This window comes from Dromaius novaehollandiae, chromosome 18 (assembly GCF_036370855.1).
Source record: "Dromaius novaehollandiae isolate bDroNov1 chromosome 18, bDroNov1.hap1, whole genome shotgun sequence".
Lineage (NCBI taxonomy): Eukaryota > Metazoa > Chordata > Aves > Casuariiformes > Dromaiidae > Dromaius > Dromaius novaehollandiae.
In genome coordinates, this window is record NC_088115.1 from 10,156,875 (window position 1) to 10,176,034 (window position 19,160).

At 35.4% G+C, this 19,160-nt stretch overlaps 1 protein-coding gene across 11 annotated transcripts in view; it reads right to left on the reverse strand.

Annotated features, from left to right (window-relative positions):
• MBTD1 (mbt domain containing 1) overlaps positions 1-19,160 on the reverse strand; it is a 39,280-nt gene that overhangs the window by 9,034 nt on the left and 11,086 nt on the right. For all 11 annotated transcript variants that reach the window (XM_064522663.1, XM_064522666.1, XM_064522665.1 and 8 more), the window contains 10 exons: positions 13,385-13,502; positions 12,575-12,709; positions 12,018-12,106; positions 10,464-10,698; positions 9,148-9,203; positions 8,770-8,874; positions 7,765-7,912; positions 4,983-5,065; positions 4,412-4,646; positions 3,671-3,748 (listed from right to left, as the gene is read on the reverse strand). In XM_064522663.1, the coding sequence (XP_064378733.1) occupies positions 3,671-3,748; positions 4,412-4,646; positions 4,983-5,065; positions 7,765-7,912; positions 8,770-8,874; positions 9,148-9,203; positions 10,464-10,698; positions 12,018-12,106; positions 12,575-12,709; positions 13,385-13,502 (1,282 nt within the window). The remainder of the gene's footprint in view (positions 1-3,670; positions 3,749-4,411; positions 4,647-4,982; positions 5,066-7,764; positions 7,913-8,769; positions 8,875-9,147; positions 9,204-10,463; positions 10,699-12,017; positions 12,107-12,574; positions 12,710-13,384; positions 13,503-19,160) is intronic.

Here is a 19,160-nt window from a genome sequence, read left to right on the forward strand (position 1 = left end):
AATCTAGTTTATTGTTATTAGGATATATACACTTTCTTGTTAATGTGCTTACTTCACATGTTACTGTGAAAGCATTACTACTGCATTAGTGTTATGACTCAAACAGTTTTCAAAATTAATATTAAGTCTTATTTTTATTTACAAGTGCTGAACAAACAAAAAGGCTACGGAAAAAATACTTTCTTCTTAGTATTATTTCCTGTGGCTCGGCACTTCTGTTGCTATAACCTATTTAGAACAAACACGTAGGAGGCAGCCAACTATAAGATGTTTCCATAATCTTGTTCTTCATCTCCTTTTGATAATTAACATTAACTAGATTTCTTAGTATTGAGTCAACAGTCCAGAAAAGAAACTCCTCAGAAGTTCTTTCCATTTCCATATCCCACATTTACTTCAGGGTAGTGAGAAACAAACAACTAGCTCCTCTAGAACAAATCTCCTCCCTATGGTACTAGATAAGGAGAATTTCCTTTCCAGCGTCTTTGTCGCTAGTGCTGTAGGAAAGAGATCAAGACACTTTCGTAGAGGCAATAGGTGGAAGGAGAGGGACAAGGTAAAAAGCCTAGCATAGCTTGCTGAACCAGTACTGTTCAGCCAGTTCTAGAAATTATCCAAGAACAGGTCCTATGAAGGTCATTAATTAAACAGTCTTTTGTCCTTAGCTTAAGAGGCAACAGCACTCCCAAGTTTAGGTATTCTCTAGTTAATTTTCCTGTTCCTGAACTATTAAAAAGAAGAAGGAAAAAAGAAAAGCTACTGTAATATTCTGAACAGGGTCCAGATTTTACTCCTCACGCCCTGAATGGCAGAAAGGAGAAACTGATACACGCAATGTTTGAGTCACTTAACAAGAGCTCTTGAGAGCATTCCAGACATCTGCTTTAGCTGTGGCGCTGGTCAACTTTTTATACCCAAAAACCAAAATAGCAAAGTTTGCTTTCTGCAATGACCAATGAAGGCTTCAGTTTTTCTTACGACTTCCATTCATGGATTTATTGTGAACAGAAGAGTTTAAATTCCTCATATTAGTTCTACTCAAAGTAGCATGGCTGCACAGCTCATCATTTGGATCAAGTTTTCCATCCCTAGGAAAGCCCAAGAGGAAAAAAAAAAAAGTTTAGATCTTACTTAATTCTCAAAATCACTGCAGAAAGTTGGGATAGCCGTAATTCAGAGTTTAGCTTCAGATTCTACTAAGAATAAAGATATATTTGCTCCTATCCAGTACAGTGGCCCCTTCACCAATAGTTAGATCTGTGATGAAACAGAAATCAGCGGATGCAACTTATTTCAGTATAACAATTTAATTTCAACGAATAAGAGATCTGAAATAAGGGAAATTGAGAGGTGATTTTTTCAACTCACAGAAACCTGTCTGATAGTTCTCTTCAATTCCCTAAAATTAGCTCATTAATTCCATGAAAAAATATTTGATAACTGTTTTAACTTGCAGTCAACTACTTGAAGGAGATCAGCATCTGTCTACAGACCTTTGCTCTAAGATTTACGTGAGGGTTTTCTTAGGGGCAGTTGTTTCAACTCGTACTATTCAAATTAGCAATAGATCCATTTAATCACACTTTAAAATGCATCTCAGACTCATTTAAGTTCTTTCCCTGTGTTTAAAGCTTTATTTTTATGAAATTATTTAGCTTGCCACACATTCTTCCCATGCTTAATTCAGAAATCCTTTACCCAAGAGCAGTGGCCAAAGGCAGTCTATTTAGTCCTTGGAAATGCACATCCCTTTTTGGAAGTCTCTCATACTTACTCCATAAGCAGTAGTGTTGAAGTCAGCAAAATGGATGCTTAAAGAAATAAGGCTGGCCAGAAGTTAGAAAGACCACATCAGGATTCATTGTTAGGAAACACACTTTACTGCAAACCGCTGCAAAGCAACTGTACCCCACATATACAGAACAGCATGGTTTGGATCTCAAGAGCCTCTACTTTCACAGTCAGTTTTTAAGGGATGGAGGAAAACTGTTCTCCTGTCTTTCAGAGAATGTGCCTTAAATATTTAGTTGTGTACGTGGATGAACTCAAGTCTCAGAGCAACAAAACTCTGGAAAGAGGTCTCAATAAGTCAATCAGATGATACAGATTCTAATGTTCTATCTTAGAACATAAGATCTCTCCTAACGTTACATTAAGGAGTTACAAAGATCTTCTTTAGTCAAGTTTGCTGACTTGAGGGCAAAATTACTTTGAGCATCAACAGAACTGTTGACTTCATTGTCTCCTAGGCTGTCCTATTAAAAAATAATTTGACAAAGAAGCAGTGCAAAATCAGGATGACAGATTATAGACCTTATCTGCAGCTGACCTGTCCTTATCTTCAGCATAAAATACTGCAACTTATTCCCAACTCCCCATCCTTTTCAAGAAAGCACCAAGAGAATGAGGCAATGTAATGGCCTGATGCTCCAAACGTGCTATATGTAGTTAGGCTGTCTTGAAACCGAGCATCAAATTCCATCAAGACAAACTATTCATTCTTAAGCAATAGAAAATCCTCCCCCCACTTGTAATTGGTTCAATTTTTAAGAGAATATCGTACAAAAACTGAAGTGAAACATGATTAAAAATGGTGTGGCACTTATCACAAGAATATAGGCTTACCCTGTGTTCTTATTTACCATTTCATCTCTTGCACACAGATTTCACAGGCAATGGCTGTTAGGTTGCTGCTGCTTTTGACTCAAGAGGTAGCTACCTTTCAAAATTGTCAAATTATTGGAGAAATGTCTTGAGAACCTTTGGAATAGAACTGCTTTATAAAATTACAGTATTGCTCAGAGGAGAGAAAACAGATGGATCTGATTTCTGGAGAAGAATGATGGGAGAAGGCACAAGGTCCTCTTGTGATTGGCTGCCTCTACTGCCTTTATTTTTACTCACAGAAAACAGATTTTTCGTTTAAACAGTCAGCCATGGAAATAAAAATATGGAGGGATGGGGAACACACATTTGTGCAAATTAAAATTCAAATCCGTTGTGAATTTTGAAGAAAACTTCATCCTGAGGGAACCAATTACTGTGTAAAAAATCTGAGTAGCTTTGTTATAAAGCTCAGATTCTTAAAAATGGTCATTACCATGTTTTACTGTGACAAGAATAGTCACGTACAGCAATGCTGTTTATTGCCAGCTTCCCACAGATGTCTCACACCTAGGAAACTGGCAAACAAGTCACTTTGTTTTAAAAAGGAACCAGACAGACTAACAGCTACATAGTGCTTTAAATCTCCTACTTCTCCTTCTGATCCAAATACCTTGGTTCTTATTTCTACAACTGTGTTAGAAATAACTAAAAGCAGAGAGTTGAAACTGTGTTAACTGATACCTGAGCATTTTGTATAAGGCAGTATACCTAGATATTCAATATATTCCATAACTAAAACAATCTCTGGATACCAAAAATACCGTAACATTTGTCCATCTACAATTCATATAGAATATAATTAACAATATCAACCCTATCGCAAGTTATAAAAATATAGGATATTCTCAGTTAAGTAAAGAGTTCCTTTTATGGCATACTGCACCTTTAAGCATAACACCTGTTTTACACACAAGCAACACTTCCAAATAGAATAAGGACTTAGGGAGAGACCACAAACTTTTTAAAACAGAAAGAAAAATGCAAACAGTATTTTGTCACCCACTTTTCTTATGTCCTTTGTACTGTTGTGACTTAGCCTTTTTCTTCTGTTTTGATGAACTTGACTGGCTATCTCTTGACGCTGCAAAACATTAAGAATGCAGAATTAAAAAAAATTTAGGAAGTAGAATTAAAGCTTAGTATTTTGGAAAAATACTTCAGACGCATCTGAAGTAGAGTATCTCCTTAATGACTGAATGAAGGTGGAAGAATACTTTTACTGAGGAAAATTCCTCCTGTTAAACTACAACCACACTAACACATCCCGAAATAGCTACCTATTATCATATATCTTGACCTGACAGGCCATGTCTTGAATCACTTAACACAGCCTTCTTTTCACATAAATACCTGTGCACATGAATAACACTATGCACATGCTGAGTTCCATCAAATTAAGTATGTAAAGCATATACATTTGCAATCTTAAAGCAATATAAACTCTTAATGATATTATCTAGAACTGATGAGTAAATAACAGGCTTTGTCTGGGGGGAAAAAAAAAAATTCCTTTGGCAATAAAAACAGAAAAATGGTAAGTACCACAGCCCAGAAGTATTTTAACAGTCAAGGTGGAAGAGATTAGAGCTACGTACTTCTAAGCAATAGCAAGCAATCAGTTCTTTTTGTTACACCTTATGACCTTTTATGAAGAGGGGGGAGGAAGAGGATGAAGTTAAGACAAATCACAGATGAATAAGGACCAGTAAGCAACTGCTATGCTGTTTACAAAACCAAAACTTACATTGTGGCGCTGGAGGCTGTAGTTGATATCCAGTTAGCTGACACCATCCCACTGGATAGAGGTCTGGTGACTCACAATCCACCCACTGATCATATTCATCTTCCCACCCATCAAAGTGTATCCTCAACAGGCGATGGATAATGCGAGTTACTGTGGCCACGCATACCAGGCGAGGTTCCATCAGATCAACAGCCTCCAGTTTCATTCCAACATGAAACCCATGGTTTGGAACTTCCTGGCCAAGTGAACACATCAACAAAGTAAACATCAGGAAACAAACATGCTAATTAAAACTGTTTAAGCACAGTGTTGAAGTGAATATTTCCGTCAGTTTAATGTAGAGAAATATCAGGCATCATTTACGAAGTTTCATGTACCCCCTTTTTTCTTTAAGATTTCAGAAATATTCAAACTTAATACACCCAAATGGTTCCAATTTTTAAAAGGCTCTGTTGTCTTAGTGTTTCCAAACTGCACACAAAGAAATGGGTCAATCCCATGAAGTATACAGACAGAACTTTAAAAGAAAATACTAAGTTCATTCTAAATACACACGTACGATGTTTATTACCTTATTGAAGAGCTTTACAGGTGCTGCTATTGAGTCAGTTTCCCTGAGGTAGTCAAACCATTTGAAAGGGAGTTTTGCATAACCTGTGAATTTTAAACAACATTTTCATACATCAACTGCAAGCTTTATTAATAAAAACAACAAGAATAGTACATGGGCACTGCTATTGCTAAAAAGATGATAAAGAAACAAGATATTAACATCAGAAACTTCCACCACTGAGCTTTGGTCTAAGGGACAAGACAGTCCACCGGACACAGCCCGATTGCAACAAACAAGATGAATGAACTTCTAGATAATACAAAAAGTGTCATTTAACATTAAAATTAATCGTTCATACTTGAAGTTTTCTGTCCACGCAGATCCTTGATCTCTACAATGCCCCACACAAATCACTCATGTAATTAACAGATCACGTAATTAAGCACATACAGCGTCTTTCCTGTGGGGAAAGAGCTCCACTATTGAAAATTTTGATTTGTTAGGAACAGACTGGTAAGAACAGGCATGGATATTTTCAAACTTAAATAATGAGGTTAAAATAGCAATAATAGGGTAACTTACAGCATTTTTTTTCAATTTTAAAACCTATTATAAAGAAAAGAAAATAATCTCTCAAATATATTTAGCTTTTGCTTTCTACTGTATTTGCAAAAAACACGTAGGGCTGCATTTTAGTTTTGGGTGACTTTTACATCAGCTTAGACTAGCAATTCGCAAGTTCTAGCTCATGGACCAAAAACAGCTTGAAAGGTTTCTTCGTGGTGGTATACAGTGTTAGACATTTTGAAAAATCACAGGGTTGTAGGTATGGCACAGTGAATTAGGGGAAACACTTGGATCTCATCTAAGTGGGGGGTACAGAGCTTCCACTGAGCTACAGCTCACTACTGCAGGGCAGGACTCATCAAATAGGTAGTTAAACATCCACAGCCCAAAATGCAATCAATTTCTTGAAAGTTTCCAAGAATCATCAACTTCTGTTGATTTCAGCAAGTGCTTGAGATGTTTGGAAGGAATGAGCCTGTAAGCTTGAAGTCCAATGATTTCACAGCAACATACTTAAGCTATCCATACTGCTAAATGTAATTTGGAAATGGTGTCCACAGTTAGGTATGCAATATCTGCATGAACAGATGTAGCTGGATAGCTAACAACTGATACAGAGAGTAATCTATTATTTTCGCCTGTTAATGATTTTCTTCTTGTTAACGTATCGTTTCCCTGGTGAGACCATTTGTACACAAGTCCCTTAATTAACTTCTCAGAGCCTGTACTGGAGACATGGGCGTGCAGTCCTAACTACGGTAATCAGAAGTAAGAAACTGTCCATTTTCAAGGCCATAATTTAGTCAGTAAAATACATCTCTCAAGAGCTAAGGGGCTTTGATCATTATATCCTATTGTATCAGTAATAAAACGTTTTAAGTATGTTAACGTGCGTTATGCTCTGTATTTTACTGCTGTTAATTCCTCATTCAAATGAGTTTTAGATTATTGCATGTGATTTATAATCATCTCTCACTGGATGATACAGGACTGTTATGGAAAATTGCAATAGATGGGAAAATATATACGCAGACAGAGAATAAAGCTACCACAATACAAGAAAAACAGTACTATAACAAATGTGTTAACAGTAAAATTTGAATAGTATTGTATAAATATAGTTTGAAGAGTAAAATGGAGAAGTTGCATCATAAAAGGGAATTTGCTTTCTATTCCATTTCATCAATTTAATGTATTTATTTCTAAACTAGTGGGTATTGATATGCACTTTCTTTACCCCCTACAATTACTACTATTGTAAGAGACTCTTGGACCACATATTTTTTGACAGGTGAGCAGGTTTAGCGAAAAAAGCACTCTTCATGTTTCTGGCAATGAAATCACACCCATGAATTTCTAGGCAATAAATTCACTGAATGAGCTGACTGTGAAAAATAACAGTAAATCTGTCCCAATTGCAGACTTTTCACATACTCAAAGGTGACAGATTCATTAGTGTGTGCTAAGGAAAATGCTATGAAATTTTATTCTTGTTGTACCACACTGTCTGTGTAGTTATTACCTAGAAAATCATTCAACAAATACAAGTAGAAGCCTGCTAGAATAAGAATATAGACAAAAAAATCCATAGAAAACCATTATTATCTGCTGTTATACAACTAATGACAATACTCTTTATAAATTGCTAGACCAACATAAAGTGGAAAGATGAAGGCAATATGAATTTTCTGTAGGCATATATGCTAGTGGACAGACAGCTTTTCTTGCAGCAGGGATTATGTTGTGTATATGTCTATAGAAACTTCCATGAAGCTCAAGTTTGTGCATATATTTCAATAAATCAACTGTTATTGTTGCGAATTAGCCCAAGTCTGACACTCTTTAAATGTTCTTTAAACCTCTGCTGGCCAGAACTTCCCAAGTACTGACATATTCTGAACAGTCCCTTTCAGTGACTTGCATATTTATACTTCCTATTCACTTAATGGCTATACTATTCAACTTACTGCTATTCTTTCAAGTTTTGATAGCAAAAGTGAGTTATTTTAGCCAGTGAACCAATCAGATGTTCAGTTTGTCTTTTTCTGTACGAAAAAGTTTGGTAACTCTGTTTTAGATTACTTTGAAGTCATGCTGTAGTATGTTTCAGACTCGGGAAAGTCCTGAAAAGTGACAAGAACTTTGTAAACTGAGTTAAGAAACAAAGCATATGGCATATACAATATCACTGAAAAATATTAAAAATAAAATGTGGTCAGAATGCTATATGTACCTCTGGGTGGAGTTAGTTCAATCATGTTAATTTCACAGAAACCAACAGGGAAAATAGAAGGGGAAGTGGCATGGTAACAAAACCAATCAGACCCATCTGCTGCTTCTGAGCCATCAATCCCAATCATAAGAAAGCCATCTGCTAAAACCTTTGTAAAGAAAAACAAAATTTTACATTAAATTCCTTTAACTGTGTGATAAGGCTAGAAAGAAAGCATGCCATGTTTCAAAAGAGTGAATACAACTGAACAATAATGGAAGTACTTATAAGGACATTCAATTAAAACAAAACAAAAAAACCCCAGTCATACCTGTCTCCAAGATTTTATGAGTACTATTGTAAAGTGTACCTTACTAAACTGCAAAATTGAGAGAGGAAAACTTCCTTTTTCTAATTTCTAGGTTTTTTTGTGAACATGAATTCCTCTTTTTAAGCTTTATAATTCAGTTTATTCTTTATGTTGTAAGGACATTCTGCACTACATAGATAAGAAAAAAAAAATCAAAATAACCACCTTACTCATTGGTAAGGTTATGCTAGGCTGCTAAGCTACTTTCTACATATTCTTCTTCTTTTAAAATAAATTTCACACGGATGGTGCCCTTTTCAGCTAGAAAAAGAGTACATCCTTAAAAAAATATATATATATAAAATCTTCATTGACTTCCACAAGTAAGCGAGATGAGATTTTCTGAACAAGGTTGCAGAATAGTTAGGATGATTAGCAGAAGATTGTCCTGCAAATTAATCTCACAAGCATGTTATTTCCTAATTAATGGTACTACTGAAATTCCAGACATTAAAAACAAAATTAAAACTTACATGAGCACATCCTTTTTTATATTACTTGTATAGAACTAATTAATGGAAGGATTCAGTAAATATTCAGTGTATGAATGAACTGCATTTTATTTTCTTTGAGCTTTTTCTTGTTTCAAAACTGAACAAAGATGAGTTGAAAAATGGATTCACATCTACCTTCCCAAAATACATTTGCTTTCTTACCTTTCTAATAGTTGCCACACATATTGCTGAAAGGTTTAAGGGGTCTATAGCTTCCAATTTCATTCCTTCTTTAAACCACTCCCCAGCTGTATCAACCTCTTTTACCTAAAGAATGAGAAAACCACACCAGAAGCTAAGAATCTAGTGAGCCCAGAACAATACATAACCACACACTACTGAAGCAAAGACTGAAATACCTGTCATATAATCTCTTCTTATGTCAAGGAGCCCAAGTTAGTTAAGTATATGAAGAAAAAAAAAAATAACTCTTATACTAGGCATTTTTCCAGGACTTCAGTAGAGCTTCAGTTCTGTTTCAGACACACCAGGAATCTCCTCAATGAACTCTGAGAAAATTGTTCTTGCTAGCAAACTTACCTTCATAAATAAGTGTGGGGGTGCATCAAAATGTCCCTCTTGTTTCTTTGTAATATCTACAAGGAATAACGGTACATACTAGTCAGAGGATTTATTAATGGAAGAGATGGTACGTTTTTCTAAATATGCCGGCCAGAACTTCAAGTACTGACATATTTTGAACAGTCCTTTCAGTGACTTTGAGCACTGCTCTTGATTTCTTTAACTACTCTTATTTATAAGCGGTTTTAGGGGAAATGTGTTATCTAGTACTACACAGTCACATTATTATTGTGGCAGGCCCACAGTTTATAAGAAGATCACCGCAAAAATCTAGTGAACAAACTCCACCCATTTTCCTTATTTGTTTATACCTGAAATACTTTTATAACATAATCTCATTTATGAGGAAAAAACCCAATATTCCCAAGACTGCTTATGTCACAAAATTGCTATCAACGTAAGCATGTAAGCTTTTGCAAAAGCTTGCAAGTAAAATATTTTGCACACCCTTCTATGCTATGATAGAAAATTAACAGTAGAAGACATAACTTCAAGGCTTAAAATAATTTACTACTGATTTCCTTCTGTAATTTAAATTTATGCTGTTCATTGCCTTTTTTTAGGCCAGAAGTTCTTGTCTTTTTAACTCATGTCTCCAAAACGTAATCATCTCACAGTCCAGCAGACTCTGTAGCAGAGACGTATATTTTATTTTATATATACATATGCATATATTCTTTACAGCTTTTTGTAGCCAACTGTTGAATCCTACTTTCCAAGGTGAATCTCTGAAACTCTCTTAAAGGCTTTACACTATTTCTGGGAGGCAGCACTGCTCTTGATTTCTTTAACTACTCTTATTTATAAAGGATTTCAGTAGAAAGTTTCAAGTGCCAGAATAACTGCCCTGAAGGCATGACTATGGGCTACGTTTTATGGAAATTCTGTTACTGACAAGGGAGACACAGGTTCAGTGGAACAGAGAAAGACTCAAAGAGATTGAAAAGACTTCCCCCCCCTGCCCCCAGAATCCTTAAAACAATTTGTTAACTGCTGCTTATGGTTATGAGTCTCTCTCGATACTGACGTACTACAGTCCAACTAAAATTTATTCCAGCTTTTCCAATACAGTAAGAAACACTATTTATACTTTTAACTGAAACTCTGGAATGGCTTTATAGTTGGCAAAACTCCTTAGTCCCACTATATGCATTTTTAAAGATAATTACTTGAACTATTTTTATTAGCCATATAGAGTGACAATATAGCTTAAGTCAGGCTTCACTTGGACAACACTGCCCATTAAAGACACCTCTGAAACACAACAAGCTTACCAGATCTTTTGAATCTGTGTCCTATACTTCGAGACCAACCAATGTGATGAATGAGCGGACTGTACATATGGCACCAGAAGTCATCAGTTTTGTCTTCACTTTCTTCATATACCAATCTTAACCGTCCTCCAATGACACACTCTACCACTGCTACCCGTGTTCGACAAAGGTGTGTTTTGTCAACAACTTCAACTCTCATGGAAGTTTTGAATGGATACTGCATACTCTCAGACACCTTAAAATAAACAGAAAAAAAACCCAAAAAAACCATTCTGTAAAAATATGTTCTGTTTTTGCCTGGTCATTTGTCTTCTGCTACCAAAGTATTTTTCATTTAATTCAACTATTTGTTAATCCACTTGCAAAAGTGACAAAAATGCTTTCTCTTATATTTTATTGCACATGTGACAAAATGAAACATTTCATAAAACTAACTGTAGAATAGATCCTACAACACTATAAATAACTCTCACACAGGTTAAAGGAATTTTCCATTGATTTAATGAAAGTTTGTTCAGTGATTAACAATGGATAAAATTACCTTGAGAAACAATCAGTTTTAATGATAAACAAAGAAAAAAAATTTTGGTTTGTCATCCACTCAAAATATAGCACTTAAAAATAGGTTTAAAATACTTTATTATAAAAAGCATGGAAAATAATACTTTAGCATAATTAAAGCTGACCACTCACAAACATATTTCTTCATAATACCAAGGAAGAAAGAAAATAAGGGAAACCAATATTAATCTGCCTTGTGACAATGTATTCCTTTTAAAAATGCTTTAAAGTAAACTCAGTATCTGACATTTGCCATGTCCATTACGAACTCCTCCAAAGTGTTTAGACCTTGCAAATTTGATTTGGCTTCCAACTGAGCCAAGTTTTAAATAGAAAAGAACATGTGCAGAAAAAAAAAAAAGTCTTTGGAATACTAGTGTGCAGTGTAAGACAACAATACAGTACTCCTTATATTTCTATTAAAGTCTATGCACCATCTTGCAATATTAATAAACAAACTTTCAGCATACTACACAGACAGATGCCATACAAGATTTAGCAAAGACAGCAAAAAAAAAAAAAAAGTCTAGTCTAAAGCAGATAGAAGTATTATCATTTAAAATTAGGTATTTTACTGAATCTAGATATATGCTGTATTAACAAATTTTGTTTAGTTCCTTGAAATAATGCATGATAAAAAATCATTCCTGAATTAGCAAGATTAGTTTTACGTTTTCCTTAACAACTATCATTGGGTATCTTATTAGCACTTTTTTTTTTTTAATTGGGGTTATTTTAAAATTAAAATAGACTAACTAGTTTTTAAAGAAAAACACTTTCTTTCAAAGAAAAGAGTTTTTCGAATGGCATCATATACTAACAAGTGCAGAGATAAATGGAAAATAGAGATTCCAGGGAAAACTGTATTAGGAGAAGAAACTACTGTACCCTCTTCACTATAAGGGGCTAATGTGCCATTGTAAAATATTTCAGCTCTTCACACTGTGTTGCAATTTTGTTTATAGTACATTATTGATATTGCATCAGCCTTACCTTCTGAGAAAAGTCAGGAGGAAGTGTTTTGGCACCAGTAAGTCGTTTCACTAGAAAAGCTTTCCAGTTTGTGTATTTGTGTTGGATGGCTGTTGCAAATGAAGGGGAAAAAATAAGCCACTGATTTTTAAATGTGTCCATTAGAGACAATGTTATAGTCTGGAATATGTAAAGAAGAAAACCTAGATGACTGTTAAAAAGCCTGGATGAAAATAATGACAAAATCTCTTTAGAGAATGAATGCTACTCCAGTTTAAATTCATGTGTATGTTAGGGCAAAGAATTTAATGACAAAATATAAATAAGACCAGTGCAAGTTTATATCACTGATTAGCCTAACTGCTTCCACCTTGATATAGCAGGGGCTACTCCAAGAAACACTTTTAGCATGAGTCAAGTCCTTATTTTTTCCAATCATTAAAATGATTTATTCATAGCTGTTGAAAGAGTTGCTATGATAAAAAATGCTTTGATATCCGAATCATCAGCAAATTTAGTTAAATCAAAAAAGACTTTTTAATCATCTCAATCAATCGGTACTGCTAATATTTACATACATCGAGGAGGGACTAGGGGCTTCCCACTGGTTGCACACCAACCAACTGGGTGGATGTCAGACCCACAAACGTTGCACCAGAAGTCAAGACTTGAATCGTTTTCAAAGCCTTCGTATCTTAGCAGAGCATTGTATCCTGAAAAAAAGCAAGCCCATTTTAAAAAATACAAAATTAAGCAAGGTTATAAATCTATTAAAACTTTTCTACCAATCATAATGTATATAACTTTGTTTTTTCTAGGCTAAAATCTTTTTTAGAATGTCATTCTTAAGGCACATTGCTGCATGTTATCATTGCACAGAATGGATGACTTTGATAAATGTGCATGTGCTATCACATAAGACAAATACATTTTAAATATAATTAAAATTCTTGTACTATAAGCCTTTAGAAGTTATATGTGGAAAGACACAGTTAATTCTTTCTTTACCCACATAGTCTCAGCTTTGTCATATTTTAGCTGTGCAACCTTTAAATTTTAACTTTCACAAGAACTTTTTCACCAGAAAAGTGATTGGTATAATGAGGCTTGCTTGCTGCAGTACAATTTCTTATCTCCTCACCCTGCATTTCTCTTAATGAACTCAGTATCGCTATAGCAAACAGACATTTTTAATTCCACTGAAGCCACTGTAAAACAGTATAACCTAGACACAGCACCCTGAAAATGATACAGCTTCTTACTTATACAGCTCGGAGAACTTAAATAGTGTCAACATTCTACTCCCTCTGTCAACAGCCACTAAGTTATTAGCTCCGTTCACACAGTTACTTTAATTGTTTTAATAATTTCAACTAAAACATATTCACCTGCTAATTTTACAATTCCAGCTATCCAGAAGACTTTGGTAGGTAGGCTGCAGTCTGTGTTTAGAACCTCCACTCGCACTCCTTCTGAGATATCACCCCAGCACGTCCCCATAGGTGCCTATCATTTAAGTAGGAAGAGAAAAATCACCAGTTCACCACTCCGTTTACTTCACACAAAAATAATTATTTTTGCTACAGTAGCATTTTACGAGCAACTTTCCAGAAATAGAAAAAAACCCAATATACACGATAGACAAACGTAAGTTTAGAAAATGATCATTCTGAAAACCTTGTTGGTTTTGATCTGCAGTTTATGTGCACTGATTATATACAATTATTATTGCTTATCTCCTGCAACAACTGTAGGATTCCAAGTTTAAACATCTGTAAAGCACAAGTAGAAATTATATATACTCACAGGGCAGCATTATTCTATGATGTTTCAACCAGAGGCTAACCACTGATTTCAGTGAGAACGGTATAATTCCCCCCACAATTCTACCTCCAAGGAAATTACGGTACTTAAAATTTATATCCTTGTCACAGACGTCACAATCTATTACACGCTCTGTAAACCAGTAACTTGCCTGAAAATGCTTAAGGGCTATTTCTTGAATGTATTCTGCAGATTTATTGGGAGGGGGTTTATCTCCCATGGGTCACATCCTCTCAGAGGAGGTCTCCATATCACCCACAAGCGGTCACTCCACCAAACAAACAAGAAGTCCGAGTTGCATCTTTCTAACAAAAGCCAAAGGGAAATGCACAGCTAGATTCCTCATGCACTGTTCTGAAAGCTTTGACTAATGTTTTAGTAACAAGAAGAAATACAAGCCTGTTGAACTCTTAAGGATTTTGGGAAACTGGAGAGAAAAATTACATCTAGTTCACTGTCTCAGGAAGAATGTTTTGTTGGACTGAGAACCATGAAAAGATAGTCAAAGATGGTATTGTAGAGATGCCAGAAGTGTGCAGTGCTGAAGAATCTAAACCCTTAAAATTTACCCGGCCAAAGTTATCAAAAAAAAAAAGTCTAAATTCAACTAGAGACCACAAACGAGGGAAAGATTCAGATTTTAGGTAGTTTAGAGCAATGGTGATATCAATTGTAAAGATACTCTAAGAGAAATAAATTCTAATCAGTTCAGAGAGCATTCAGATACCATGGGGAAAGCTGAAGGGATCCTCTGATTCTGTATCATAACAGGCAGACAGCATTCTAAGGCTGTGTCTGATTTACAAGGCTCTTTTCAAACACAGAATTTAAACAGCTCACTGGGAATAGCCTCCAACTTCTTAGAATTTTGGCAGTGAGCCACAGGGAAGAAAAGTTGGATTAATTGTGAATGATTGGAAATTACAATGCTGGAAGTTTGCTGGCAATCAGCAGTGGCCAATTAGCAGCAGTAAACACCATCTGAAAAGGGGATGCCCTTCACTAGTGAGAATATATCATACTAGGCAACAAGTTTTAGCCATTAAAGGAAAAATAAGTCCATTGCAAGTATGCCAGTTTCTTATTCTTGAAGCCTGGTCTCTTCATATTCTGCTATGTCCCATCTACACCGGTCTAGACTGTAGAGCTCTTTTCTGCCATCTGGCAGACAGAGCGAAAAAACAACTTGAAAGATGACTTATTTTCACATGCAAAATATGCAGATATAGCATCTTAATGAAGTCCTATTACATATTCACTATCATCTCTAAATTGACATTTGTAGCTTTTTGGACTGAAATGGGGAAATAAACTTTTCAAACTGCATATTTTAGTAACTCTTAGTTGCCTTGTATAGAGATACAGATGAGTCCAAACGATCAAAAACAGCAGTGCTGAACAATCCAGCTGCACTTCATCAAAATATATTTTGCTGCCTGCTCATCCACTCAGCTGATTCAGAGAGAAAAGTGTATCAAATTTCCATGGTAATGGAATTGTCACAAATATTTTTATTTCTAGAACATGGATTGGTATAGAGGGAAATAGCAGAAAGCTAAATTTGTCCTTGTCTGTGAAAATATTGGTTCTGCTAGTTTCTCCTACACCAATCCACATGGCTCACCCTTTAGAAGAAGGAAGCCATCCTGGGTAGCATTCCTACTGAAAAGCCAGATATCATTACTGTCCTGAAATGATGGTTTACAGTATACCTGGTACACTGTGTATCTTTTACACTCCTTATGAAAATTCTTAAAGGAGGAAGACTGGATAAACCAGGGCTGTAACAGCCATCTTCCTTCATGTCTTCTTTGTCTTCATGTGACTAATCAACGTTTGCACAGTGCTCTGAAAAACTCATAAAGCACTATGTAAGTGCTAAGTCTTATTCATGTGCTGGCTGGAGGGGTAATTGAAGTCTGGATTGGCATAGTATGAACTAGCAGAACCATAATTTACAGGTAAGAACAAATTTACCTTTCAGACTCATGACGAAGAGATCCGCTTCACGTTACTCCCAAACAAGGAGGATCTGGTTCATCGCTTCCTGAGCCAGGAGATGACTTGGGAGGGTTTATCTGTGAGCGGCAGCTGCCTTCTCTGCAAGGTAAGTTGCAATCAGGAAGGTCCTGTTTGACAGGGTTTGACAGGAACGCCTAAAGGCTAAGTATCGCCACGTGGCTGCCTGGCTGAACAAAGAACTTGGAGGTGAAATAACTTATTTCTAAAGGCTTTGCATGGCAATGACATGGCCCTAATTTCAGATGCGCAATTTCAATCAAGCATTTAATAGCAAAAGAGATGCTACCAATTCCCAAAATGTAAATATACTATGTGGTTATCTTGTGCGCAAATAGCACCCACCTACAGGGTAACGCCAGGGAAGGCAAAGGAAAGAGTTAAAAATAGAAGTCAGAGGCAAAGAACTGCCACCTAGTGTAAAACCCCGGGAATGTCCCCTTAGAGCACAGGGAATTTAGAAGTGTTTTATAACAAAAGAAACAAAGAGAATAAAAATATTTCAGCTCAGAATAAAAATCCAACTGGAAGAAAGGCTGAAAAAAATGCACAGCTTCAGAAAAACGTGCATCTCATTAGCAACGGGTGCAAAAGAATTATTACAATTAATCTCGGGCATTAAATTGTACATTAAGTACTGACAAATGACTCAAAGTGCTGTACTTGCTTTCATTACTAGGAACAATCTGAGCTAATAAAACCAAATACAGAAAAAAGTAAAAACTATTTAGAAGAAAAAATGAAATAGGAACACTAGTTAATAAGGAAGATCACAAAAGCAGCATGTTGTATGTTACTAAACTGCAACAAAATACTATTATTGTAAATATCAACTTGCTTAAATCAAATTAGAGCTTTCCTCCATAATCAGACACACATCAGTAGCTGATATACAGCAATTCAGCAGCTAAGAAAAAAAAAAGGGGCAAGGTGCACAGACTGCAATTCTGGGTCTGCCAGAGGCTTGCTATATGACATGAAACAGGGCAGCTTCTCTCTTTGCACTTCAGCCTACAAACCATAGACTGGGCATAATTGTATCGAACGGTGCTGCTAGTGCGTTGCGTTCGTGCTATTCAACACGCTAAATTTGGAATGAAGGTAACAGTGATATCACATTAAAGGCATCAGAACACTTTGAAATTAATTAGAGAAAGAGAATTTTAAGACTTAAACATTTCTGTTTCAGGATGTGTCTACTTTAAAATTGAAGCAGAAATAATTCTGCATATTAGGCAAAAAACTATGTGATGTGGGAAAATTAGGCACAGATCTGAAATACTGAAATCTGCTGTTATACAAAGCCAAGCAAGCCAAACCCCACATCTCAAAATCCTCTTACATTTTAATATTGCTCCCAATGTTCCCTATCAAATACACATGCAGATACAGCCAGTATAGCCAGGTACACACTCACCTAACAAACAAATTTAAGAGAAGGTACAGAGTTATCTTACTCCACTGCGAAAGTATGACCTGTACTAACAGTTCTATACCTGTATTTGAACAGGATAAGCTTTATGTATTTGACCTTGTGGACACACAGAACATGTGCATGAAATTCATAATATCAATGGTAAACAAGCATCAGTAAAGTTTTACAAATCAAAGCAATATAGTACATACAAAACATAGCAATAAGCTTTCCACACAGACAAAAAGAAAACTGCTTCTTTTAATTCTCAAGGGACAGAGAGTGGGAGAGAGCAAGCAGGAGAGTGTGAAAGAGAAGGATCTAAAAAGAACAGAGAACTAATGTGTTTTCAGATTCTGAATGGTCTAAATAATACACTTTTTGAAGAAACAATTATAGGAAAACTAAATGTAAATCACACCATTGTAACAGTAACTAATATCCACTGAAAAAGTAGAAACTGCCAAAGGAGACTTCGGGAGTAACAGCAGACTTTTATAGAAAAGGAGAGCAGGGAAAGAAAAGAAACAACATTCAGATTTAATAGCACTGTTGCCACGTTGCTTGCGAAAATTTTCAAGGTAAAATAGGAACGTTAGTATCATATCCATTCATGTTACTAATATACTATTCAGCTTAATGAATGAAACAGTAAGAAAACAAGTTTTAACTCCTTTTAATATGGAATGTTATAATATAGAATACAAGTGGCATAATTATTTTATCTGTGTCCTAAGTACACCAAATACCGTGAAGCATTTGTTGTTACAATAGCACAGTCATCTTATCAAATAGTATCTTCTGATATGTACCTAAGAAATTGTTATAACACGTACATAATTGTGAAAGCAAAGTGCAAACGTGCTTATGTAAGCACGTGGAATTCAATACAAATTCACAAAGCTATACTAATGCAGGGCTCTGTTCTCGGCAATAGTAAGGCCTCCAAGTATAAAGGGTGCTATTCAGAGAGTGCCAACTGCCAAGGGCCCTCAGGTCCTACTGATTTATGAGTTGACAGGGCTCAGCAGGAATTCCAGAACTCTTCAAAAAATAAATTTCTCCTCTCCCTTATGGACAACTTCTATGAAGCAAAAAGTTTATTTCCAATGTAATTTTCAGCAGATAATTTTGAGCAAAATAAAACTTCTGTAAGAAGCTGAAACACTTCAGCTTTCTAAATAAAAAAAGAAAGTATTTGAAAAAACAAACTTTCTGTATGAAAGTTCTTACTTAATCCAAGAGACAATTTTACATCAAAGTACTGGCAATATTTTAAACAAGATCTAAAAAATGGATTTTAACAAACACATTAAAGACAGATGCTGCTAAGTATTTTCCTAATTCCCTAGCTGCATTCTGTGAAGACTGAAGACACTTTGCTTGGAATTTTCGTAATACTAATACAAAGAAGAAAATCAACTTTTTAAATTTCAGATTTATAACAAGCCTTCATTTTCCTCCATTTCCATACCACCTAGCAGCACAACTGACAGGAAGAATCAGACTAAAAATGAAGATTAAAAAATCCAAACCCAAAATTGGAAGATCAGTTCTACATACTAGAGCAAGTCTGACTGAATCTAATCTTTTGTAACTTTATCTGGTACTGCATGAGCTGGTTGGCTTGATATATACTTTATAGTGTATTCTATGATTTTTTTGCACTGAATATGGAGAAAAAGCTTCCTAAGTTCAGAGTCCTCCTTTCACTTTTTTCTTTGTTAATGAAAGCATGTATGATGAGCAACCGATGGTTCAGAATGGTTTTAAAGGACAGAATGAAACATACATATTTAGTTTAAAAGTAGTCACACTAACAGAGTTTACAATGCAAGTCAATGTCTAAGGTTATGAAGCATGATTGAGTATGAACATATTGCAAAAATGAATTAAAACAGTATTCA